The 27,251-nt window shown below is 42.5% G+C and overlaps 1 protein-coding gene across 1 annotated transcript in view; it reads left to right on the top strand.

The window, feature by feature from the left end:
- Positions 1–27,251, top strand: part of KMT2C (lysine methyltransferase 2C) — a 288,648-nt gene that overhangs the window by 77,051 nt on the left and 184,346 nt on the right. The window contains 3 exon segments of the mRNA XM_062192886.1: positions 1,464–1,552; positions 21,161–21,177; positions 21,179–21,300. Coding sequence (XP_062048870.1) covers positions 1,464–1,552; positions 21,161–21,177; positions 21,179–21,300 — 228 coding nt within the window.

Raw genomic sequence — 27,251 nt, 5'->3', positions numbered from 1 at the left:
TAGAACTGGTGCTGTTTGGGACATCAGCTCCTTCTCATGGCTTTTTTAAAACACGGGTTTCTTAGCCCTGCCACCACAATGAATTCTTTCTGTCTTTCTAGCACTATTTACTTATTATTATTTTTTTTTAATGATTGTGCTTTTCTTTGCCAAACTTTTACACTTTAAAAAAAAAAACTTCAAAGTTTTAGACTTTTTAAAAATAATTTATTTTATTTATTTGAAAGAGTTACAGAGAGGCCGGCGCCATGGCTTAACAGCCTTGCGGCGCCGGCACACAGGGTTCTAGTCCCGGTTGGGGCGCCGGATTCTGTCCCAGTTGCCCCTCTTCCAGGCCAGCTCTCTGCTATGGCCCGGGAAGGCAGTGGAGGATGGCCCAAGTGCTTGGGCCCTGCACCCACATGGGAGACCAGGAGAAGCACCTGGCTCCTGGCTTCAGATCAGCGCGATGCGCCGGCCGCAGCAGCCATTGGAGGATGAACCAACCGCAAAAAGGAAGACCTTTCTCTCTGTCTCTCTCTCTCTCTCACTATCCACTCTGCCTGTCAAAAAAAAAAAAAAAGAGAAAGAAAGAAAAAAAGTTACAGAGAGAGAGGTCTTCCATCCGCTGGTTCATTCCACAGATGGCTGGGACAATCAAAGCTGGGCTGATCTGAAGCTAGGAGCCAGGAGTTTCCTCTGGGTCTCCCATGTGGGTGCAGGGGTCCAAGGACTTGGGTCATCCTCCACTGGTTTCCTAGGCCATAGCAGAGAGCTGGATTGGAAGAGGAGCAGCCGGGACTTGAACCTGCAGGCCAGGGCTTCATCCACAGCACCAACTCCTATTTATTTTTATCTCAAGAATTTATTATCTTTTTTTTTTTGAAAGAGTTAGAGAGAGAGAGATGCACTGGTTTACTCCCCAATGGCTACAGTGGCCTGAGCTGAGCTGATCTGAGCCAGAAGCCAGGAGCTTCTTCCAAGTCTCCTACATGGATGCAGGGACTTAAGCACCTGGGCCATCCTCCTCTGCCTTCTCAGGCACATTATCAGGGAGCTGGATTGGAAGAGGAGCAGCCGAGAAACAAACTGGCACCCATATGGGATGCTGGCACTGCAGGCCAGGGCTTTAACCAGCTGCACCATGCACTGGCCTCTATTATCCTTTTACTACAGTGTTTTTCTCCCAGATATCTGCGTGGTTTACTCTTCCACTTTAGATCTCTGTTGATAGATCTCTGTTGAGTTGTTTCTTTATTTTATAAACTCTGATGTTATTTACGATAGTAGTTCGTCCTTTATTCTTTGCTTTACATTCTTGATGTTTTACTTGTTTTCTGTTATCTGTTTGTCCTCAGTGAAATGGAATTTTGTTAAGGCAATGGAAAATACTCAACTTATTTTGTGTGCCTTCAAATTGTGCTTTATTTTGAGTTTAAATGTAGGCCTTAAAATTTATCATGTATTTATTTTTTTGTTTTCAGGCCTCGAAGTAGAGGAAAAACTGCAGTGGAAGATGAAGACAGCATGGATGGACTGGAGACAACAGAAACAGAAAATATTGTGGAAACAGGTATGAAAATTTAATAAGAATTTTTAAAAGTACGTAATAATTTGTTCCTGTCTATATACTACATTCAGCATTTATGTGGCAATATATTATATTAACACTTGTCTATATACCGATCTTTAATTTCTGGGTCTCCCATGCCGGTACAGAGGCTCAAGGACTTGGGCCATCTTCTGCTATCCCAGGCCATGGCAGAGAGCTGGATCGGAAGAGTAGCAACTGGGACTAGAACTGGCACCCATTTGGGATGCCAGCGCTTCAGACCAGGGCTTTAACCCCACTGCGCCACAGCGCTGGCCCCTGAACTTTAATTTTTAAAATATTTATTTATTTATTTGAAAGTTCACGAGAGCGAGAGCATGCAAGGGACATGGGGGAGGAAGGGAGAGACGCAGTAATCTGCTGGATTACTGCCCACATTGCCACAAAGGCCAGGGCTGGGTGAGGCTGAAGCAGGAGCTCAGAACTCCATCTGGGACTCCCATGTAGGTGGAAGGGTCCCAAGGACTTGGACCAATCTTTACTGTTTTTTCCAGGTACATTAGCAGGGAACTGTATCTGAAGCAGAGCAGTTGAGAGTTAAACATGCACTCTGATATGGGATGCTAGCAGTGCAACTAGAAGCTTAACGCACTGTGCCATAGTGCCGACCCCTAGATACTGAACTCTTAAGTAATTGCCATCTGTCTAGTTTGATAACTAGTAGTAAAATTTAAAAAATCGGTTCTCCTTTTCTACTTTCCCCCTTCTAAAATTATTTATTTATTTTTATGGATTTTATTTATTTATTTGAGAGGCAGAGTTACAGAGGGAGGGAAGACTTCCATCTGCTGGTTCACTCTCCAAATGGCTGCAGCAGCTGGGTCTCAGGTCAAAGCTAGCAGCTGGAAGCTGCTTCTGGGTCTCCCACGTGGATGCAGGGACCCAAGCACTTGGACCATCATTTGCTGCTTTCCCAGGCACAATAGCAGGGAGCTGGACTCCAACTGGTGCTTGCATGTGATGCTGGGGCTGTAGGTGGAGGCTTAACCTTCTACACTACAGGGCTAGCCCCAACAACTCATTCTTATTGCCATACTTTTTCTTTGTCATTTTACCAGTCGCTAACAATTCCTGCTTCATTTCCAAAATCTGTATTTCAAATATTCTGCCCTCTGACTACCCGCCTTTTCTTCCACACCTATAGTTTCCAACTGTATCAAGATCTCCAGTTTAATTATCTTACCAATAGTGTTTGTCCACTCTTCCTTTTTCTTTCTTTCTAGTTCAAACTCTGTGAATCATTATTGTAGTCACCCTCTTGTACATCCTTAGCTTCCTTGCTGTCCCCGTTTGTCTTGTTTTTATGGTAGAACCCAAATTTGGCCTTGTAGCAGCTGGACATACCTGGAAAAAAATACATAATCTTACTTACTAGTGGTTTTATTTAAATCTGTTACCTCAGCTCTCAAGTGGATAAAGATTGCTAGTGTCACTTCTCCTTTTTTCTTTTTTTGTTTTTAAGATTTATTTATTCATTTGAAAGGTAGAGTTAGAGAGAGATCTTTCATTACTGGTTTACATATTGTTTTCAGCATAAAATCCTTCATTTTAGAAGAAATAAAACCAGTTATTTTTTTTTAAAGATTTTATTTATTTACTTGAAAGTCAGAGTTACACAGAGAGAGAAGGAAAGGCAGAGAGAGAGAGAGGTCTTCCTTCTGCTAGTTCCTTCCCCAATTGGCCGCAAGGGCAACAGCTGTGCTGATCAGGAGCTTCCTCTGGGTCCTCCACATGGGTGCAAGGGCCGAAGCACTTGGGCCATCTTCTGCTTTCCCAGGCCATGGCAGAGAGTTTGATTGGAAGTGGAATAGCTGGAACTTGAACCGGCGCTCATATGGGATGCTGGCACTGCAGGTGGCACCTTGATCTGCTGTGCCACAGCGCTGGCACCATTCTCTTTTTACTTAGAAATTTTTTTCTGTCATTAGTGATGATCATTTCACCATCTTTTTTTCTGTCTTCAAAATTCTAGCAGTTCTTCCCATTTTTTACTTTTCAGCTGATGATCTTTTTTATTTCAATGAAAAAAAAAAAAAGTAGAAGTGATTGTAAAGTTTTACCTTCATCTACCCTCAAATTTTCTTTCATGTTTGCATCTCAACCCATATATTCTGTATTCCTTCCTGATTCAGTGGGATGAAGAGGATCTGTGGCTAACTAAGGCCGACTCTTTTGCTTGTGTCCTGGAGTCTATCCCTTTACCTAATTTGGACTTTGAGCTTATAGTGCTTTTTGTCCTTTTAGCAAAAATCCTTGAAGAGCTGTCTGTACCAACAGTTGCTACTTGTTCACCATTTTCTCATGAGCCTACTGTAATCAGGCCTTCTTCCTCTTATTATGCTAACATTATTCTGATTATACCACCAATAATCTCATATTTGGCTCAGCCAGGTTTTAGTTCTGATTCTTCTTAGCCAGTATCATTTCCTGCAGCTAACCACAGTCGGGTGTGAAGCTTGTTCATTTGTTTCTTTCTTGACTTTCAGGATACTGAGCTCTTGTGTGTCGTCCCCCCCCCCCCCCCCCATGGTTTGATGTTTTCTCATTCTCTTCTGCTCATCCTCTCATGCAGTAGGTGGTCTTATTCAATTTTTTCCTTTTTTTGTTTTTTTTTTAATAAAAGGACTTATTTTAATTATTTGAAATGTAAAGAGTAGGATAGACAGAGATCTTCCATCCATTGATTCACTCCCCAGATGGCTGCCAACAAGAGGGGCTGGGCTCGCTGAAGCCAAGAACCAGAAACTCCATTTTGGTCTCCCACAGGGGTGCAGGGGCCCAAATGTTTGGTCCATCTTTCCACTTCTATCCCAGGTACATTAGCCGAGAGCTCTTCAATTATTAGCAGTTGTATACAGCCTTTATCTTCAACTTGCTTCTAAGCATCTCCTGTTAGATACATAATGAGGATTTCACACGTAATAAATCTTCCTTGGACCTTTTTATTGTTATCCTAAAACTTTCAGCTCACCTAGTGTTCTCACCTCAGTAAATACTGTATATTGTTCAAGTTAGAAACATGGGCTCTTTGTTGATTTCTTTGGGCTTTACTTTACAATATGTGCTGAATTCAACCATTTTTATCTTCTCCACTGCTATCATTCCAGAATGACAGATTGCTGTTATTCTTTCCTAACCCAGTATCCCTAAGTGTGCATCCCTGTATTTGCATAATGTTTTCCCCATTATAGCCACTGTGGTTCTCTAAACCCAATGTAAGAACCTTTTATTTCCCTGTGCCAACCATACAAAGCCTCTAGTAATATCTACAGTAAAACCCAAGGTCTGTACCTACTGATCATACTTACCTGTTCAGCCATATCTTCTCTCCTTGTTATTTCTTGAGTGAGTGCACATATTCCTTTTTCAGCCATTCATATTTTTTGTCTTTGCTTGGCTTATTGCCATGTCTAATTTAAGTCTCTGTTCATTGGCTGTCTTCCTACAGAAGCCTTCCTAACCAACTTGTCTATGAAGCATTGTTATTGCCTTCTGTTTATAGTCCTCTTTCTACTCTTTAACAGATATAACATTATAGTCTATATTTGTTTGTTATATACTTTTTCAGTCTAGAATGTAAGCTTTATGAAGTTTAGAATTTGTCTTGTTCTTTAAGTAATTTCGTCTTGTACTTTATCCTGAATACCAGTTCTAGGCACATGGTAGGCATTCAGTTCACTAATTGAAGTTGTATTATATTCTTAAGTTTTCCTATGCTGCATACTGTGTAACAACGTCACAAAACTAAATTTCTCACTTTTTTTTTTTTTTTTTTTTTGGCCTGATGAGTAGTAAGCCTCACAAAGTTACTGTTTTCTCATGCCTTCTCCCATGAGAGGTCAGTGCAAATAAAGGTAAATGTTTCAATAGATCAGGAAGATGATTTTTTTTTACCTTGGATTTTATACTTAAATTAAGTAAAGCCAAGTGTATTAGTATTTGCTCTGTTGTCCTTGGATGGGCCATTGTCCAGTTCTTTTAGTAAATGCAAAGAGCAAAGAGAATAGTGAAGGAAAAGATAAAGAACAACCTACAAATAAACCCAAGGAAAAAGAATAGTTCCATAAATTTATAGTTAACGTAAAAGTGAACTCAAATTTGCTGCACAGTTTTAATCTCTTTATGTGTGTCTCAAGACTCAAGGGTTTACTGAAAGCTTTTAAAATTTTTTTAGGCCGGCGCCATGGCTTAACAGGCTAATCCTCCGCCTTGTGGCGCTGGCACACCGGGTTCTAGTCCCGGTTGGGGCACCGGATTCTATCCCGGTTGCCCCTCTTCCAGGCCAGCTCTCTGCTATGGCCCAGGAGTGCAGTGGAGGATGGCCCAAGTCCTTGGGCCCTGCACCCACATGGGAGACCAGGAGAAGCACCTGGCTCTTGGCTTCGGATCAGCGCGATGCGCCGGCCGCATCGGCCATTGGAGGGTGAACCAACGGCAAAAAGGAAGACCTTTCTCTCTGTCTCTCTCTCTCACTATCCACTCTGCCTGTCAAAAAATAAAAATTAAAAAAAATTGTTTTTTTAAATTTTTATTTATTTTATTTGAAAGTCAGAGTTACATAGAGAGAGAGAAAGAGGGAAGGAGGAAGGCGTCTTCCATCCGTTGGTTCACTCCCCAGATGACCTCAAAGGCTGGAGCTACGCTGATCTGAAGCCAGGAGCCAGGAGCTTCCTCCGGGTCCCCCACGTCTGTGCATGGACGCAAGGACTTGGGCCATCTTGTACTGCTTTCCCCAGGCCATAGCAGAGAGCTGGATTGGAAGTGGAGCAGCTGGGACTCAAACCAGCTTTACCCGCTGCACCACAGCTCTGGCCCCTGAAAATTTTATTTTATTACTGCCAATTCTATACCTGACATACTTAGTGGTTTTAGGAAATATGAGAATATTAATTATAAAAAGCATCCTATCTTAGTGGGTAATCTGTAGTGGATATTGAGAGAACAGTAAGAGGGCCCGGCACTGTTGTGTAACAGGTAAAGCCGCTGCCTGCAGTGTTGACATCTCATATGGGCTGCTCCACTTTTCTAATCCAGGTCCCTGCTGATGCACCTGGGAAAGCAGCACAAGCTGGCCCAAGTGCTTGGGCTGACCTCTGCACCCATGTGGGAAACCCAGAAGAAGCTTTTGACTTCTGGCTTCTGCCTAGCCCAGCCTGGCCATTGCAGTTCTGTCAATATCCAGGATAAAGCCAGGAGCCAGGAATTCCATCTGGTCTCCAACATGGGTGACAGGGGAAAGCACTTGGGCTATCATCTGCTGCCTTCCCAGGCACATTACCAGGAACCTGGATTGGAAGTGGAGTATTTGGGACTTGAACTGGTGCTCATGGAATGCCCATGTTGCAGGCAGTGGCTCTATCCACTTTGCTACAATTCCACCCCCAATGGCTTTTTTCATTTTGTAATACACATTTATATTTCTTTTATGTCTTTGCATTTTTTGATAGCTTATTTATGTTTAATATTTCATTTTTGGTTGTACCAGATTATTGACCTACTGAAGGACATCTTGATTGCTCCCATGTTTTGCCAATTATGAGTAAAGCTGCTACAAACATGCATGTGCAGGATTTTGTGTAGACATCAGTTTTCAGATCATTTGTCTAAATACTAAGTAGTTCAATTTTGAATCGCTGAGAATATGTTTAGTTTTGTAATTGCCACATCATTTAGTAAGAGTATGTTTGATTTTTGCAATGAACATTAAACTCTCCCCTAAAATGGCTATATAGTTTTGCATTCTTACCAGCAATGAATGAAAGTTTTTGCTGTATATCTTTGCTGGCTTTGGCGTTATTAGTGTTTAGATTTGGACACTTCACATAGATAGGTAGTAATAGCTCCTTGTTGTTTTAGTTTGTATTTCCCTGAGGTCACATAATATGGAAAATCTTTTCATGTACTTAACTGCCATCTGTTTATCTTCTTTGATGATGTGTCTGTATTCCCAATGCTTCTATCTTCTGAAAGAGATTATAAGGAATTGGCATAATTTCTTTCCTGAATGTTTGGTAGAGTTTATCAGTGAGCCTATCTAGGTGTAATGCATTGTGTTTTATAAGGTTATTAATTATTGATTGAATTTGTTTAACACTTATAGGCCTGTTTAAATTGTGTATATCCTATCCTCAGAGTTTTGTTGGCAAATTACATCTTTCAAGGAGTTTGTCCATTTTACTGAGGTTATCGGATTTGTGGGCATAGAACTGTTAATAGTATTCCTTGATTGTACTTTTACTGTTTATGAGAACTGAGTGATGTCCGTTCTCTAATTTTTTTTTAAGATTTTATTTATTTCAGAGGTAAAGTTATAGACAGAGTGAGGAAGAGACAGAGAGAAAGGTCTTTCATCTGTTGGTTTGCCCCCAAAATGGCCACAATGACTGGAGCTGAGCTGATCAGGAGGCAGGAGCCAGAAACTACTTCTGGGCCTCTCACCTGGGTGCCGGGGGTTTAACCACTTGAGCCATCTTCTGCTGCGCTTTTCAGGCTGCTGACAGGGAGTTGGATCAGAAATGCAGCAGCTGGAACAGGAACTTGTGCGCATATGGGATGCTGGCATTGCAGGTGGTGGCTTAACCTGCTATGCAACAATGTCGGCCCCTTGTCTTTGCTAATATATGGACTGGCCAAATACATTTTCCTCTGAGCACTGTTTTCCCTGTATATCAGAAGTTTTTGATAAGTTCCTTTCATTTTATTTTAGCCTAAAACATTTAAAAATTCCTTTTTAGGTTTCTTTAGATCTTTTAGAAGCGTATTCTTCAATCTCCAGGTATTTTTAGTTTTTTAAGTTACCTTTTTGCTACTGATTGTTTTTTAAGATTTTTATTTTACTCGAAAGGCCGAGCAACAGAGAGAGAATGAAATACATGCGTGCATACACACACACACACATACCCCTTCCATCTGCTGATTGACTCTCCAAATGGCTATAAAACCCAGATCTGAGTCAGGCCAAAGCCAGGAGCTTGGAACACTATCTTGGTCTCCCACATGGTTGCAGGGACTCAAGTACCAGGACCATCTGCTGCTACTGTCCCAGACACATTGCCTGTAGTCAGGAGCTGAAATGCACTCCAATACAGGATGCTCATGTTACAGTGGTGGCTTAACCCATTATGTGGGCTTCTAGTTAATTCTGTTGTGGTCTGAGCAGACATTGTGTGATTCTTATTGTTTTATGGCCCAGAATGTAAGTTTGAGAATACTGTGTATTCTTTTGTTTCAAGATTCATTCATTTATTTATTTCAAGGGCAGAATGACAGAAAGCAGGATTGGGGGTTTAGAGAGAGAGACAGAGAGAGAGACAACATGCGTGTGTGTGCTGGAGTGTGAGGGGGAGCACACACTTACATCTGCTGGCTCACTCCCCAAATGTCCACAAGAGCTAAGAGCCTGGAACTCCATCTGGGTCTCCCACATGGGCAGCAAGAGCTCAAGTACTTGAGCTATCATCTGATGCTTTCCAGGCACATTAGCAGAGAATTAGCTAGAAATCAGAGTAATTGGGACTGGAACTGTCACTCCAATATGGGATGTGGGTATTGCAAGTAATGGGTTAATCTGCTGTATGACAACACCTACTCTTATGTTGTTATTGGATGAAGTCATCTATAGATGTCAGTTATGTCCATTTGATTGATGGTGGTTGCTGTTGAGTTCAACTATGTTCTTAATTGATTTTCTGCTTGCTGGATCTATATATATATATATATATATATTTTAAGATTGTTTATTTGGAAGTCAGAGTTACAGAGAGAGAAAGATTACACACAGAGATCTTCTGCCTGATGGTTCACTCCCCATATGGTGTAAAGACCAGGACTGGCCAAATTCAGGAACTTCTTTCAGGTCTTCCATATGGGTGGCAGGGGCCCAAGTACTTGGGACATCTTCTGCTGCTTTTCCCAGGCCATTAGCAGGGAGCTGGATTAGAAGTGGAGCAGCAGGTACATGAACCTGTGCTCATGTGGGATGCTGGTGTTACAGGCAGTGGCTTTACCTGCTATGTTATAATGCTGGCCCTGCTAGAATCTGGTTGCAAAATAAAGGTGTTAATGTCTTCACCCATAATAGTGGATTCATTTCTTTCTCCTTTCAGTTCTTTTGAATTGTTGCATCACATATTTTGACAAAATTAGGTGCTTTATCTTTTTGGAGAATTGGTCCTTTTTTCATTTATTAAATACCATTCTTCATCTGTGATAACTTTTTTTTTTTAAAGATGTATTTATTTATTTGAAAGGCAGAGTTATAGAGAGGCAGAGGCAGAAAGAGAGAGAGTATTCCATCTGCTGGTTCATTCCCCACATGGCCACAACATCTGGAGCTGTTCTTATCTGAATCCAGGAGCTAGGAGCCTCTTCCAGGTCCCTTGTGTGGGTGCAAGGGCCTAAGGACTTGGGTCATCTGCTGTTTTCCCAGGCCATAGCAGAGAGCTGGATAGGAAGTGGAGCAGCTGGGACTAGAACCGCTGCGCCACAGAGCTGGCCCCCAGTGTTTTTTTTTGATTAGTGTTAGCATGGACTATCTTTCTCTATTTACTTATAACCCATATGTGTCTTTATATTTCAAGTTGGATTCTTGTAGACAGTGTATAGTAAGATCTTGTTATGTGATCCACTCTGTCTTTAACTTGGTGCTTTTAAACATCGAAGTGATTCTTGATATGGCTAATCTACTATGTACCATATTGGTTACTGTTTTCACTTTGTTACCTTTGTTTTCCTTTTTTTTTTTTTTTTTTTTTTTTTGCTTTTTGTGGTTTTGATTAAATTTTGCATAGCTCTGTTTTTTCTTCTTTCTTAGTATATTAGTCATAGTTTTAAACTAAACCTTTGTACTAGTTTTCCTAGCATTTGTGGTAGCATTTACAACTAAACAGAATAAAAGAAGTCAAGAATTTAATTAAGATTTTAAATTTTACTGTCTTCATATACTCCTTCTGAGAGGCTCTTCTTTTCCTGATTGAATTCCAGCTTTCTGACCTGTATCATTTTGTTCTCTTTTAAGAACTTACTATTTTTGGGGCCCGGTGCTGTGGCATAGCGGGTAAAGCCACTGCCTGCAGTGCCAGATCCCATATAGGTGCCGGTTCAAGACCTGGCTGCTCCACTTCCAGTCCAGCTCTCTGCAATGGCTTGGAAAAGCAGTGGAAGATGGCCCAAGTCCTTGGGCCTCTGTACCTGTGTGGGAGACCTGGAGGAAGCTCCTGGCTCCTGGCTTCAGATCGGCTTAGCTCCAGCCATTGCGGCCAACTAGGGAGTGAACCAGCCGATGGAAGACTCTCTTTCTCTCTGTTTAACTCTGACTTTCAAATCAATCAATCAATCTTTTTTTTTTTTTAAGAATTTATTATTTTTTTAAATTTTTTTTTTTGTTTGTTTTTATTTGAAGGGCAGAGTTAGAGAGAGAGAGAGAGAGAGAGATTTTCCATCTACTGGTTCGCTTTCAATGCCTGTGGCTGGAACAGTTTGAAGCCAGGAGCCAGGAGCTTGCTCTTTCTTTCTTTCTTTTTCTTTTCTTTTTTTTTTTTTTTAACTTTTTGACAGGCAGAGTGGACAGTGAGAGAGAGAGAGACAGAGAGAAAGGTCTTTTTTTTTGCCGTTGGTTCACACTCCAATGGCCGCTGTGGCTGGCGCGCTGTGGCCGGCGCACCGTGCTGATCCGAAGCCAGGAGCCAGGTGCTTCTCCTGGTCTCCCATGGGGTGCAAGGGCCAAGCACTTGGGCCATCCTCCACTGCACTCCTGGGCCATAGCAGAGAGCTGGCCTGGAAGAGGGGCAACAGGGGCAGAATCCGGTGCCCCAACCGGGACTAGAACCCGGTGTGCCGGCGCCACAAGGTAGAAGATTAGCCTATTGAGCCATGGCGCCGGCCCATAACATGTTCTTGTAAAACTTCTCTTTAAGATTGATTTATTGATAAAAACTTGTTTGCTGTTGTCGTATAATATGTCAGGCAGTGAGTGTGAAGTATGAAGAGGCATATACAGACATTAGAGTTAAACAAACCTGACTTTGAATCCCTGTTTTTTCCCCTGTTAGCTTTGTGATCTTGAGCATGTTTAACTTTCAGACTCTAGTTTCCTCTTCTTTTAAATGCAGCCAGTATATCAGATATTGGTCTTTTTTTAAAAGTGAAGATCTGAGAGAAAACAATTAGGCACACTTTATTGATTGATTGATTGATTGATTCATTCATTCATTCAAGATTATTTATTTGGAAGTCAGAGTTAGAGAGGCAAAGAGAGGTCTTCATCTGGTGGTTCACTCCCCAGATGCCCGAAATGGCTGGAGCTGTGCCAATCTGAAGCCAGGAGCCAGGAGCTTCTTCTGGGTCTCTCATGCGGGTGCAGGGGCCCAAGGACTTGGGCCATCCTCCACTGCTTTCCCAGGCACAGTAGTAAGAAGCTGGGTTGGAAGTGGAGCAGCTGGGACTTGAACTGGCCCTCACATGGGACACCACTGTTGTAGGTGGTGTCATTACCCGCTATACCACAGTGCTGGCCTCAGGAAGAGTTACAGAGAGGCAGAGTTAGAGTGAGGGGGAGAGAGAGAGAGTTCCTTCATCCACTGGTTCACTCCCCAGATGACCACAACAGCCTGAGTTGCGCCGATCTGAATCCAGGAGCCAGGAGCTTCTTCAGAGTCTCCCATGTGGGTACAAGGGCCCAAGGACTTGGGCCATCTTCCGCTGTTTTCCCTTGCAATAGCAGAGACTAGATCAGAAGAAGAGCACCCTGGACTTGAGCTGGTGCTCCATTACTTCCTGCAATATATTTTAATAATTTGGGGCTTGGCATGAAAAGCTAGATATCTGGATAAGATGGGCAAGTAAAAATGTAGAATATTATGTGAATGTAGATAGAAATAACCAGAACAAGAAACACATACCTATACTTACTTAAGGCATAAGATTAAATGCTCTTTATCTGTAATCTTTTTTGATCCTAAAGACAGTTTTATAGTTGGAGATATTATCTTGTAAGTGATATGGAAGCTGAAATTGAGATGAGTTAAGTTGGCAAGATCACATTGAGGCAAATAACTGAGCTAGGGATGCAGATTTTAAGGCAGCAAACAGCTTTTATTATTCATTTAAGCTTCTCATGGCATTGAAGTCTTTAGGATTAAATAACCATAGGAAGTGGAAAATTAAAGGTTTAAAAGAGAATAATAGTGCAATTATGTAAGGGTAGAGGTCAGATGTACTTCATCTTTTGTTTCCCCAAAGATGATATCTTGACATATATGTGATTCTCTTCCTGGGTAGAAACTTTCTTAAATGTGATTAGGTTCTTCAGTAGTGCAGTTAGCGCTGCACATGTGCCACCTAGTGGTTAGAGATTTGTTACAGGGAGTGACTAAGGATAAAAAACTGCACCCTTCTTCCTATACCTGTGGTTGGAGTGGCCTCCACCTTTCTGGCTTTCGAGCATTTTATGACCCGGTAACATTGCCACTGTTTCAGCTCAGATTCAAAGGAAGGGGAAAAGATTCACTGGTAAATATCATACTGAAGTTTTTTAAATGTCAAATTTATCTGCTCCAGTTTCCACAGTTTTGGACCACAATCAGTTTGAATGAATAGAACCTCATGAAAGACAAAAACTCTGCTAAGTGGCCAAGTTGCAGTGCCTGGACTGTTCTGTTGGTGAATGGCTGACTTCTTCCTTTGGCAAAGCGTCGGCTTGTGTTTGTGCATTTTTAGTAAACAACCACTGACATCAGGACTGCTCCCTGTACTTACCACAGAGTTCACGGTCATTTCATCTAGAGCATCTCTTTGGCAGATAATGCAATATCTTACTTACTTATTTTACCAAATAAAGAATAACAGTTAAACATGGGTTACCCTTACACAGGGATACCCGCTTTTGTTTCTGTTTTGTAGCTGAAACTACTGCTCCAAAGGAAGCAGTCCTAAGATGCCATTTTTTAGTTGAAGATGAAAAAAATCAAAACAACAAACTCTAAACAAAAAATAAAACCCAAACTCATAATCCCTACTGTTTGTTTAGCAGATTTAGGTTAGAGTCATAGAGCCAGTAGAAGTAGTAGCTAAAGAAGAAAAGAGAATAGGATGAAGTTTCAACCTGCCTTATTATCATTCTTTGTGGATCAGGAACCTGATCCTATATCTCAGATCAGTCAGTAAGTAGATCATGCACTCACACACACTACACAAACAAAATGTACTGTAGTCAGGATCTGCTCCCCCCCTCCCCCCGAAATGTAGGAAACTTACTTTCATGAGGTTGTATATATGGAACTTACCACCTTACCATTAAGGTTTGCTTCACTGTTCCTTTGCCTTATTCTACTGACTGATTGAGAGAGAAAGAAACAGACAGATGTAGATGGAGGGAAGGGGCCGTCGTCGTGGTGCAGCAGGTTAAGCCACTGCTTGTGTTGCTGGGATCTCATATTAGAATGCAGGTTTGAGTCACAGCTCTCTGCTTCTGATCCAGCTTCCTGCTAATGCACCTAGGAGGGCAGCAGTGGATAGCCCAAGTATTTAGGCCCCTGTCAGCAAAGTAGGAAATCAGGGTGGAGTTTCCTGGCCCTTGGCTCCTGTCAGAAACATTAATTAGTGTTTTATTTTTTAAAAAGATGTATTTATTTTTAAGGAGTTACAGCAGTGTGGGGGGCAGAAAGAGAGAGAGAAATTTTTGATCTGCTAGTTCACTCCCTAAATGGCTGCAATGGCCAGAGCTGGGCCAATCCAAAGCCAGGAGCCAGGAGCCTCTTCTGGATCTCCCACGTAGGTGCAGGGGCCCAAACACTTGGGCAGTCTTACTGCTGCTTTTCCCAGGCCATAGCAGAGGGCTAGATTGGAAGTGGTCTGCTCCACTTCTGATCCAGGCCATAGCAGAGGGCTAGAGCGGAAGTGGTCTGCTCGCTAGAGCGGAAGTGGTCTGCTCCACTTTTTTTTTTTTTTTTAAAAGAATTATTTTTATTGGGGCCGGGGCTGTGGCACAGTGGGTTAACGCCCTGGCCGGCATCCCATATGGGCGCCAGTTCTAGTCCCGGCTGATCCTCTTCCAATCCACCTCTCTGCTGTGGCCTGGGAAAGCAGTAGAAGATGGCCCCAAGTCCTTGGGCCCCTGCACCTGCACAGGAGACCCGGAAAAAATCCTGGCTCCTGGCTTCAGATCAGCGTAGTTCCAGCCGTTGCCAGCCAAATGGGGAGTGAACCATCGGATGGAAGACCTCTCTCTCTCTCTGTGTAACTCTGACTTTCAAGTAAATAAATAAATCTTTAAAAAAAAAAGAATTATTTTATTTATTTGAAAGACAGAGTTGCAGAGAGAGGTAGAGACAGAGACAGAGGTCTTCCGCTGCTTTCACTCCCCAGAATGGCTGCAACGGCCGGAGCTGCGATGATCCGAAGCCAGGAGCCAGAGGCTTCTTCCAGGTTTCCCGCATGGGTGCAGGGGGCCCAAGGATTTGGGCATATTCTATTGCTTCCCCAGGCCATAACAGAGAGCTGGTTCGGAAGAGGAGCAGCTGGGACTAGAACCGGCACCCATATGGAATGCCGGTGTTTCAGGCCAGGGTGTTAACTCACTGTGCCATAGTGCTGGTCCCTGTTCCACTTCTGATACAGCTCCCTGCTGATGGCCTGGGAAAAGCAGCATAAAAACTCCCCAAGTGTTTGGGCCCCTGCACCACATGGGAGACCTGGAAGAGGCTTCTGGCTTTCTGGCTCCTGGTTTCCGATTGGCCCAGCTCTGGCCATTGTGGCCATTTAGGGAGTGAACTAGTGGATGGATGACTCCCCCCCCCCCCCCCCCATTTTCTGTAACTCTTCCTTCAAATAAATAAAATGTTTAAAAAAAAAAAAAAGACTCATAAAAAAAAAGTGGAACAGATGAACAGATGTTATCCACTATGCTGTGACACTGGCCCTAGTTAATCTTTTCTTTTTTAAGAGGGACAAAAATAAGGAAAAACTTCGGACTGTTGAATAATTTTCTTGGGGAAGGACTTTTTTTTTAATTGGTGGTCATAAGTGGTAGGTAATAAATGGGAGCAGCAGACAGGCCAAAACCTATAGGAGGGAACATGGTTTGCGGGTGGGGAGAGGAGCAGAGCGGGCACTTGGAAGAAGAGTGTTTCCTGGGGGAATGTAACAGCACGTGCTTGGCTCATTGTAAGCGTCTGAGAGGCACTGTTCTCATTCCTCCTTTTTTTTTTTTTTTTTTATTTTTTTATTTTTTTTATTTTTTTTTATTTTTTTTACAGGCAGAGTGGACAGTGGGAGAGAGAGACAGAGAGAAAGGTCTTCCTTTTTGCCATTGGTTCACCCTCCAATGGCCGCTGCGGCCAGCGCATCTCGCTGATCAGGAGCCAGGTGCTTCTCCTGGTCTCCCATGCGGGTGCAGAGCCCAAGGACTTCGGCCATCCCTCCACTGCCTTCCCGGGCCATAGCAGAGAGCTGGCCTGGAAGAGGGGCAACCGGGATAGAATCCGGTGCCCCAACCGGGACTAGAACCTGGTGTGCTGGCGCCGCAAGGCGGAGGATTAGCCTGTTAAGCCACGGCGCCAGCCTCATTCCTCCTTTTCATTTCTCATTTCTTAGTTCAAACTCTTACCCTTTTTTTATTACTCGCATTAAGAATGTTACAGAAAAAGGTATATCCTATATCTGTTCAAGGCCTTTTTGAGTAGAAATGAAATGCTTACATAAAAATATTTTTATATATGTTCATTTAATAGTACTTTGAAAAAAATGCTTACATAAATTTTTTTAATATATGTTCATTTCATAGTACTACATAATAGGCAGGCAGAGAGTACCTTTCTAGCAGAACTGTATTCTTTTCTGTCATCGGTTATAAAAATACCAAGCATATCTGGCTTTTCCCCGATACTTCCTTAGAGTTACACCGTCTGTAGGCACAGTTTGCTTTCTGAATTATTGCAAGTCACAGTTATGTCAAGTATTTTGATTCTATATAAATTGAGTCAATTGATCTTCAAGCTCCAGTATCAGTATATCATAACCTGATGACCATACAACTTAGTTTACAATTTTATTATGGCAATTTCCCCCTCCTGTTACCAGTTTTCTATGCTAATTAATGTATGTGTTAAACTACTGTGACAGAGCCTGCATAACACACTAGTGGCTTCAATAAAGCTAATTAATTTTTCTCTCATATACTGTTTTTTTTGTTACAAGGTATAGGCTGATAAGGTATCTTTGTTCCACTTGGTTGTTTATTGACCCAGGTTTCTTCTGTATTTTCCTTCTGCTATTCCCTGGAGTGTTGTCTTCATAGGCATCATTCTATCTAGGTGGCTGTCATGTCCATTCCAGTCTGTAGGAAATGGGGAGCATAACTTAATCTAGAACAAAATAGTTTCCTTTTAGGTGATGCAAAAGTTGCAGTCATTTCTGGTCATATATTCTTTGTATCTGTCTACTTATTTACTACACCATTTAGGTCTTCAGTGGCAATCTCATGAGATACATGGTAGTTTTCTCATTTTATAGATGAGTAAAAGAGAGATGACCTTTACATATTATTGGGTGGTTAGTAGATGGAGAACTGATACTTGAAAATAAGATCTTTATGACTCCAAAAGTCTGCATATTTATCCATTATAACTCTAACACTGTATTGATCTATGTCTACATGCATATAAAAGATGGAAGAACATTTCACCAAGGGAGAGGTGGTCCTGGTGTGAACAGAAATATTAGGGTGGTAGAAGTCCTGTTAATGGTCTCTGGATTGTTTGTTCTGTTGCCATTGATAGTGTTGTTGAGAATAATTGTCACAGTAATATGAGTGCATATTAACAAAGTTCAGTTGAGGGGACGATGATAGAGTTCAGTCACTCCATTCTGTCATTTTGTGAAGTTTCATGGTGGAAGGGAGGAGCTTCAGGACTTCAATATTTTTGTTTTTTCCAATGGGTTAATGAAAAGGTTCAGTATAACTCTCAAGTTAGAAAAGAAGATTCCCACTAAGTGTTGGAATTGTATCAGGACCACTTGTGGAGGTGTAAAATTTTTTTTAACATTTTAATTTATTTCTTTGAGAGGGTAGAGTTAGAGAGAGAGAGAGAAGTGTCTTCCAATCTCCTACTTAACTCTCCAAATGGACACAGTGGGCCAAAGCTGAGCCGATTCGAAGACAGGAGCCAGGAGCTTTCCCTGGGTCTCCCATGCAGGTGCCTAGGGGCCTAAGCACTTGAGCCATCTTTCGCTGCTTTCCTGGGCCCCTAAGCAGAGAATTCAATGGGAAGAGGAGCAGCTGGGTTGCAAACTGGCACCCATATGGGATACTGGCACCACAGGCAGAGGCTTAGCCTACTGTGCCACAGTGCCACAGCACTGGCCCGGGTGTAATGTCTTTTTAATCTAGTAATAAAATATGAAAGAGTGGATATGTCATTTTTATTAGAAAAGGAGAATGATTTTAGGAATAGTGGTGTTTAAAAATTATCAGCAGTTAAATTTCTCCTGGGAAAGTGTAGAGAAAGGAATTCAAATAGTTTGTGGAAAAACGAAATTAAAAGTTTATGTTGGCACAAAAATTTTGAAATCCAAATTTTTTTTTTTTTAGATTGATTTCTTTATTTAGAAAGAATTAGGATGAGACACACACACACACACACACACAGAGAGAGAGAGAGAGAGAGATCTTCCATCCACTGGTTCAGTACCTAGATGGCTGTTGCAGTAGTCAGGGCTTGGCCAGGCTAAAGCCAGGAGTAAGCACTTCATCCAGGTCTTCCCCATGGGTAGCAGGGGCCTGGATAACTAGGCTATTATCTGCTGCCTTTCCTAGGCCATTAGCAGAGAGCCGGATTAGAAATGAAGCAGCTGGGTCATGAAGTAGTGCCCATATGGGATGCCATCATTGCAGGTGTCAGCTTTTACCTGCCACACTCAACTTTGGTGCCTTATGCAATTAAAAAAAAAAAAAAAGCATCTTCCACTGCTTTCCCAGGCTGTAGCAGAGAGCTGGATCAGAAGTGGAGCAGCCGGGACTTGAACAGGCACCCATATGGGAATGCTGGCACTGCAGGTGGTGGCTTTACATGCTACGCCACAGCGCCAGACCATTATGCAGTTTTTAAGGTAATGTACACTTGGGGCTAGCGTTGTGACACAGTAAGTAGCTAAGTGTGCCTAAGCTACTGCTTGTGTTGCCACCATCTTGTATCCGTGTGCTGGTTCAGGTTTGGGCTCCTGTGCTTCCCATCCAACTTCCTGCTAATATGTCTGGGAGGCAGCAGGTGATGACTCTAGTATTTGGGTCTCTGACGCCCGTGTGGGATCCGGATGGAGTTTCTGGCTCCCTGGCTTGGAACTAGCCCCAGCTCCTGCTGTTGCAGGCATTTCATAAATGGAAACCAGTGGATGGAAGGTATCTCCTCTCCCTTTGCCCTCCCTCTCCACCACCCTGTTACTCTACGTTTCAAATAAATAAATAAATCTCTCAAAAAGTACGTTGTTGTAAGTGACAATAGTAGCCATTCATCTATCCCAAAAACAATTCAGAGTTTGGGAATTTAACCTTGTCAGTAGTCTTTTTTCAAATTATTAACTGGAGAAAAAATGGGTGCCATTCTAAGTTTTTTTAAAGACTTATTTATTGAAAGAGTTACAGAGAGAGAAGGGGGGGAGGGAGGGAGGGGCAGAGAAAAGGGGGGGTTCTTTCATCCGCTGGTTCACTCCCCAATTGGCCACAACGGCCAGAGCTGCACTGATCTAGAGCCAGGAGCCAGGAGCTTCTTTCTGGGTCCTCCCATGTGGGTGCAGGGGCCCAAGGACTTGGGCCATCCTCCACTGCTTTCCCAGGCCATAGCAGAGAACTGGATTGGAAGTGGAGGGTCTCGAAACCGGCACTCATCTGGGATGCTGGCACTGCAGACGGCAGCTTTACCTGCTACGCCACAGTGCCGGCCCCCATTCTAAGGATTTTTAAGATTAGTGAAGAAGGTCACAAGGTGGTGAGTCAGGATGGAAGGTGGATCTCTAATGATTTTCTGTGGAAACCCTTGCAAAACAAACAGCCTTGCTGTTGTTGCGGTTGAGGACTCTGGTGAAGCTTTCTTGGGTGTTTTTCTGCTAAAATTTTGGTTATCTTTCTAAAAAAAAAAACTCATAATAAGCAGATGTTATTGTTCTTTTACATTTCAGAAAGTCAACAAGCAAAATGCCTTGAGAATTCCAAAACAATGTGGCTATGACCTTTGCTGTTGAGTGGTCTTCTTTAGCTTTGACGGGACCACTTCTACCTCTTAGTAGCCATTGCTTTGATTGTGCTTTGTCTTCGGAATTGTTCTGGTAAAGCCATAAATGGTCTCTGTTATAGCTTTTCAAAGAAATGTTTCATGATCTTGATTCCAGTTTGAAAAATCACAGAACTGGGTCCAGCAGTTTTAAGTTTGTTCAGCTTTAATTTTCAGTCGTGATTGTGTATTTTAAACCAATTGAGATGTCAGTGATGTTGGCTATTGTTTCTGTTTGCCATTGGTCCTCTTCAATTTGGGCACAAACAAGATTTTCAGTTCAAATTGATGTGGCTGTTCTGCTGCAGGCTTCATTTTTCCAAGAAAATTTTAAACTTATTTTACTTGAGAGACAGAACCAGTGCCCCTTTTACTGATTCACTCCTGAAATTTCTGCATCAACCAAGGATAGGCCTGGTGAACAATGGGAACCAGAACTCCATCCAGATCCTCCTCATGAATGACAGGGCAGAATTACTGCAGCCATCAGATGCTGCTTCCCAGGGTGTGCAATAGCAGGAACCTAGAATTGGCAGTGGAGCTGACAATGGGTCCTAGGCCCTTGATGGAGTTTTTTGGTATCTCAGTTGGTCTCCAAGGGCAAAACCAAATGCCTGCTCCCAGGCTTCATCTTCAACAACCTCTCATCCCTTCTTAGAATGAGTTACCTATTTGTAAACTGGTGATTTCTTTAGGGAGGAGTCTTATTCTCCCTGTAAACTTTTTGTAAAGCATCAGTGTTCTCCCCTGTTGTTCCACCCAAGCTTCACTATGAATTTGATGTTTGATTTTGTTTCAATGTCAGAAGAATTCATGTTGTTCTGATACTGGCCCGTTTCAAAACTGGTATTGTACCCTTATTAATACTGCAAACTACATGATTTTCAAATATAACAAGTGAGAACAGATTTATTTTGGTGTCCTTCCCCCCCAATTCAAACTCATGCATAATTTTTCGTAACATATTTTCTGTGAACTTTTTGAAGACTCCCATGCATTTGTTCTATATATCAGTTGCTATAAATCTTCAAAATAAGATACTTAATAGTTATTACTAGGATGGAACTTTTGAGTCAATTCTAATTTGGGGCACAAAGAAAAGTCTGTTATATTATTTCGATTATCATTTTGCAGTAAAGAATAAGCATAAACAGTGCCACTAATAACACACAATCTTTTCCTTTGGAGTGAAGTGTTAGCATTTGTTGTCTGATTCCTTTTTCTCTATAATGTATGTGTTATAGGTAGACTCACCAGTGATTCGTATAAGCACAGAAATAACTGGGTTCTCTTGCTCACTATTTAGCAGAAATCAAAGAACAGTCCTGCAGAAGAGGATGCTGAAGCAGAAGTGGATAACAGCAAGCAGCCACTCACAGCTCTTCAACGACCTGTGTCCGAGGAATCTGCAAACTCCCTGGTCTCTGTTGGTGTAGAAGCCAAAATCAGGTCAGAGAATAAATGCAGCGCAATACAGATTAAGGACAGGAAAAAGGGCAGTGAATTGAATGCAGAGAAAATTCAGGGAATATGATGGAATTGTTATATATCTATATGTAATATTATATATGGAATATTATAATTTGGTGCTTTAAATTTGAGGCTGATACTTTTGCATGTAGTTAGTGCAGTGTAATTTGTGGGCTTGGCTTGGTTGTCTCATACCAATATAGAATTGTTACCAGTATGCTGTTTCTTATAAACTTATGTTTATATTCTTTGTTCCATATCTCCTCTACATTGTTTAAGAAAAGAAATGTCCTGAGATCACTGGAATGTTAAGGGAAAATATGTGTTATGAAAAACCATGCTTTAAAAATTTTTAAAAGAAGATTTATTAGGCCGGCGCCGCGGCTCAGTAGGCTAATCCTCCACCTTGTGGCGCCGGCACACGAGGTTCTAGTCCCGGTCGGGGGCACTGATCCTGTCCCGGTTGCCCCTCTTCCAGGCCAGCTCTCTGCTGTGGGCCCGGGAGTGCAGTGGAGGATGGCCCAAGTCCTTGGGCCCTGCACCCCATGGGAGACCAGGAGAAGCACCTGGCTCCTGCCATCAGAATAGCGCGGTGCGCCGGCAGCAGCGCGCCCTACTGCTGCGGCCATTGGAGGGTGAACCAACGGCAAAAAGGAAGACCTTTCTCTCTGTCTCCCTCTACTGTCCACTCTGCCTGTCAAAAAATAAAAATAAAAGAAGATTTATTTATTTGAGAAGCAGAGAGAGAGGGAGAAAGAGAGAAAGAGAAGAGAGCTTCCATCCAGTGGTTCCCTCCAAATATTCAAAATGGCCAGGGCTGGGCCAGGCAGAAGCCAAGAACCAGGAGCTTCTTCTATGTTTCCCACCTAGGGTGCAGGGGTCCCAAGCACTTGGGCCATCTTCCTTTGTTTTCCCAGGAACATTAGCAGGGAGCTGGACCGGAAGTGAAGTAGCCAGGACTTGAATCGGTGCCCATATGGGATGCTGGCGCCACAGGTGGAGGATTAACCTCCTATACCACAGCACTGGCCCTGCATTTAAAACAATTTTGCAGGAAAAATATTTATTTTTCATTTTATTTGTAAGACAGAAATACCAAAAAAGACAGAAACAGAGATATTTCATCAACCTTTACTCCCCAAATGCCCTGCCCACAACAGCTGGATCTGGGCCAGGGTGAAAACCAGCAACCTGGACCTGTATCCAAGAATCCAGTGTGGTTGCAGGGGACCTAAGTTCTTGAATCATCACCTGCTACCTCCTAGGGTGTGCATTAGCAGGAAGCTGGATCTGAAGCAGAGATGGACCTGGAGCCTCTGACAGGGGCTGCAGGTGTCACGAGAGCATCGTCTTCTTCTTCTTCTTTTTTTTTTTTTTTTTTTTTTTTACTTTTTGACAGGCAGAGTGGACAGTGAGAGAGACAGAGAGAAAGGTCTTCCTTTTGCCGTTTGTTCACCCTACAATGGCCGCCGCGGATGGCGTGCTGCGGCCGGTGCACCGCGCTGTTCCGAAGGCAGGAGCCAGTTGCTTCTCCTGGTCTCCCATGGGGTGCAGGGCCCAAGCATTTTGGGCCCATCCTCCACTGCACTGCCTGGCCACAGCAGAGAGCTGGGCCTGGAAAGAGTGGCAACCGGGACAGAATCCGGCACCCTGACCGGGACTATTACCCGGTGTGCCGGCGCCGCTAGGCGGAGGATTAGCCTGTTGAGCCACAGCGCTGACCATCTCTTCTTTTTTAAAAGATTTATTTATTTATTGGAAAGTCAGAGTTACACAGAGAGAGGCGAGGCAGAGAAAGAGAGAGGTCTTTCACCTGCTGGTTCACTCCCCAACTGGCCGCAATAGCTGGAACATCGATCTGAAGCCAGGAGCCTCTTCCAGGTCTCCCACGGTGGGTACAGGGGCCCAAGGGACTTGGCCATCTTCCACTGCTTTCTCAGGCCATAGCAGAGAGCTGGATCAGAAGTGGAGCAGCCAGGACTCAAATTGGCGCCTGTATGGGATGCCGGCACTGTAGGCAGCAGCTTTATCTGCTACACCACAGCATTGACACTGAGTGGTTATCTTTGAAAGAGCCTGGGGTTGGGCTGTATTCAAAGCTGGCACTAGGAAAACAGTCTGTGGCTGGCAAGGAATTATTTGAGCCATCAGCACTAACTCTGTCCAGGATCTGTATTAGCAGGAAGTTGGAGTCAGGTGTTAGAACTGGGAATTGAACCCCATTTATGGAGAGACCAGGCGTGTATGGCCCATCTTAACTGCTAGGAGTATATATGTCTGCTGTCTCCACAAACTTTTTTTTTTTTTTAAAGATGTATTTATTTATTTGAAAGTCAGAGTTGCAGAGAGAGAGAGAGATGTCTTCCATCTGATGGTTCACTACCCAGTTGGCCGCAACGGCCCGGAGCTGCGCCAGTCGAAGCCAGGAGCATCTTCTGGGTCTCCCAAGTGGGTGCAGGGCCCAAGGACTTGGACCATCTTGTACTGCTTTCCCAGGCCATAACAGAGAGCTGGATCGGAACTGGAACAGCCTGGTCTCGAACTGGCACCCATATGAGATTGTTGGCATTGAAGCCCAGGGCGTTAAACCTACTATACCACTGCACCAGACCCTCCAGAAACTTTTTGAGCTTTCATAGAGAACATTATAACCTATCAGTGTGTATTCAGCTTTGATGTCTTGTAGTTTTTAGACTTTATTTGACAGACAAGAATAAAATCTTAACATTATTTGTAAGTTGAATATTTCCATCTTCTTAAAGTATATTCCTTTTTGCTTTTGGTACACCTCACTCTTACTTTGGTCTTCTGCTGCTTTCTCAGGAGATTTTCAGCCTTTGTAACATTGTATTCTTCTAGGCTGAGTCCTCAGCTCTCTTCTCTTGCTTTTGTCTCCATTGCACTCTGTGGTACAGCTCATTCAAACTGGTAGCTGAAAATCCTTAGGAGCTCTGCATTTAGATTTCCAGTGCTTGTCTTTCCCTGAACTGCAGACTCTACATTGTTTTAGTTATTTTGGACATGTTCACATTAATTCTTCCAATAAATAGATACTGAAATATCTTTCCATTTGTGTTATCTTCAGTTTCTTTCATCAGTGCTTTATTGTTCTTTGTATATAGATCTTGGTTAAATTTGCACCTAGGTAATTTTGTTATTATTGTAAATGGGGTTGTTTTCTTGTTTTCCTTTTTCAGATAGTTTTTATTCATTTATAGAAAAACTACTGATTTTTGGATGTTGGTTCTATATCCTGCTGCTTTATTGAATTTGTAGATCAGTTCCAATAGTTTTTTTTTTTTTTTTCCTGACAATCTTTAGGGTTTTCTATGTAAGATCGGGTTATCATATCAGAAAATAGAGACAGATCCACTCCTTTTTTTAAAATCATGTTTAGGCTGGCTTTAATTTCTTTCTCTTGCCTAATGGCAGTGGCTGGGAATTCTAGTACTGTTTTTGAAAAGAAGTGGTGAGTTCTCTTGTTTTTTTTGCATGAATTTTCCTTATTTTATTCACTAGGTATTTCATTCTTCTCTATTATTTTGTCTCGTTCAGTGATTTCTGTGATTTTTCTTACTGTTCATCTTTCTAACAGACTTGACTTTTCTTTCCCAACTGCTTTAGTTGAATGCCTACCTCATTTATTACAAACTTTTAAATTTACTGATAATCTGTGTAAACTAGTGAGCTCCCCTTCAATTACCACAGTAGCTGCATCCCTCACGTTTGTATTTAATATTGTTGGTATCATTCTGTTAAAAAATGTTACAATTCCCATGTCAACCAAGGGTTTCTTCTTTTTAGTTTCCAAATATATTTTTTTAAAGATTTATTTATTTATTTGAAAGTCAGAGTTACACAGAGAGAGGAGAGGCAAAGAGAGGGGGGTCTTCCATCCACTGGTTCACTCCCCAATTGGCTGCAACGGCCAGAGCTGCGCTGATCTGAAGCCAGGAGCCAGGAGCTTCTTCTGGGTCTCTCAACGCGGGTGTAGGGGCCCAAGGACTTGGGCCATCTTCTACTGCTTTCCCAGGCCATAGCAGAGAGCTAGATTGGAAGAGGAGCAGCCGGGACTAGAACCGGCGCCCATATGGGATGCCGGCGCTTCAGGCCAGGGTGTTAACCTGCTGAGCCACAGCACCAGCCCCCTCTAGTTTCCAAATATTTAGGTAATTTTAAATTATTCATTTGTATTTTTCTGCTTTTTCTGCATTATTTTCAGAGATTATCATCTGTGATACTGGTCGTGTATCTGATTTCACTGATTCCATTTTTCGCTTTCTACTTTTTTGTAGTAATTTTGTATATCTCTTATTGTCTCTAGTATAGTTATTTTTTTTTTCACTTGCATTGGTATGATAATATAGCCACTCAAACGTTGTTTTGCTTCATATTTGCTTGGTATCTTTTTCACTCCTCTCCCATTAATATTATTTGTCTCTTTTTGTTTTCAGTTTTTTGTGCCTAATTATTGTTAAATGTCAGAAATTATATATTTTTTAAAAAAGATTTATTTATTTGAAAGGCAGAGTTACAGAGAGAGAGGGTGAGAGGCATACAGAGAGATCTTCTGTCAGCTGGTTCAAGTGCAACTGTCAGGCTAGGCCAGCCTGGGCTGTGCCGAAGCCACTGGCCAGGTGTCTCTTTCTGGTATCCCATGTGGTTAGCAGGGACCCAGACACTTTTGCCATCCTCCATTGCCTTTCTCAGGCATATTAGCAAGGAGCTGGATCAAAAGTGGAACAGCCAGTACAATGCCCAAGTGGGATGCTAATGTCCCAGGGGACAGCTTAACCTGCTAAGCCATGCTGCCGCCCCCTGTTTGTATTTATTATAATGGCAATTTTACTAATATTATTAAGTATTTAGTTTGTCCTCTTTTAAAATGTTTTTTTTTCAGTTGTTGTATGGATGGTTTTTCTTTATTGGTTGTGCTTGAGAACCGGGGGAGGTACCTGGAGACCATCTTGTGAGTAGATTAGAATTACTTTTGTGTCCGTAAAATAATGGATTTATTCATTTATTTACTTATTTGAAAAAGCAGAGAGCAATACTGAGAGAGATCTTCTATGCACTGGTTCCCTCCCCAGATGTCCGCAACTGCCAGGGCTCGACAAAGCCAGGAGCTTGCAATGCCATCCAGATTTCTTATGAGAGGTGAAATTTCTGAGGTCTTATAAGAATGTTAATACAGTTTCAGTTAGAGGGATAGAAATTAGTTTATTTTCATTTGTTTGAAAGGTAGAGAAAGAGAAACAGAGACAGAGATCTTCTCAAATTCCTCAATAGCTGGTGCTGGGCCAGGGCAAAGCCAGGAGCCTGGAACTCAGTGAAGGTCTCCAGTGTATGTAGCAGGGAACCAGCTACTTGAGCCATCACCTGTTCCTCCCCAGGTTGTGCTTTAGCAGGAAGCTGGAATTGGAAGTGTAGCTATGACCTGAACTCAGGCCCTCTGAGAGCGTGCGGCCATCTCTAGTAGCATCTTAATGACTGGGCCACACCCTTGTCCCCTGAATTTAAAATTGAAAAATCAAAAACTTTGGTATTTCAAAAATTTTTAATTTATTTGACAGGCAGAGGGAGGAGGTGGACAGAGAGAACTCTCATTTGATAGTTTACTTCACAAATGCCTGCAATAACCAGACCTGCGTTGAGTCCACAGCAGGGCTGTGGCCGCCATCTGGGTTTCCCTCATGGGTGGCAGAAATCCATGAACAGTGTTATCCCTGCCTCTCACAGTCTGCATTAGCAGGAAGCTGGAGTCAAGAGTCAGACCCAGGAATGAAACCCAAACACTGCAATGTGCAACACTGCTATGTTAACCACTATGCACATGCCCACTCCCTGAATATAAAATTGAAGGCTAGTGAGTTTTTCTATAATATTTCAAAAATGTTATTTGATTTTTTAATCAGTGCTACTTTAATCAG

The sequence above is a fragment of the Lepus europaeus genome, chromosome 5, assembly GCF_033115175.1.
Source record: "Lepus europaeus isolate LE1 chromosome 5, mLepTim1.pri, whole genome shotgun sequence".
In the NCBI taxonomy this organism is placed as follows: domain Eukaryota; kingdom Metazoa; phylum Chordata; class Mammalia; order Lagomorpha; family Leporidae; genus Lepus; species Lepus europaeus.
The sequence above is the reverse complement of the archived record's forward strand: the minus strand, read 5'-3'. Positions and strand labels throughout refer to the sequence as shown.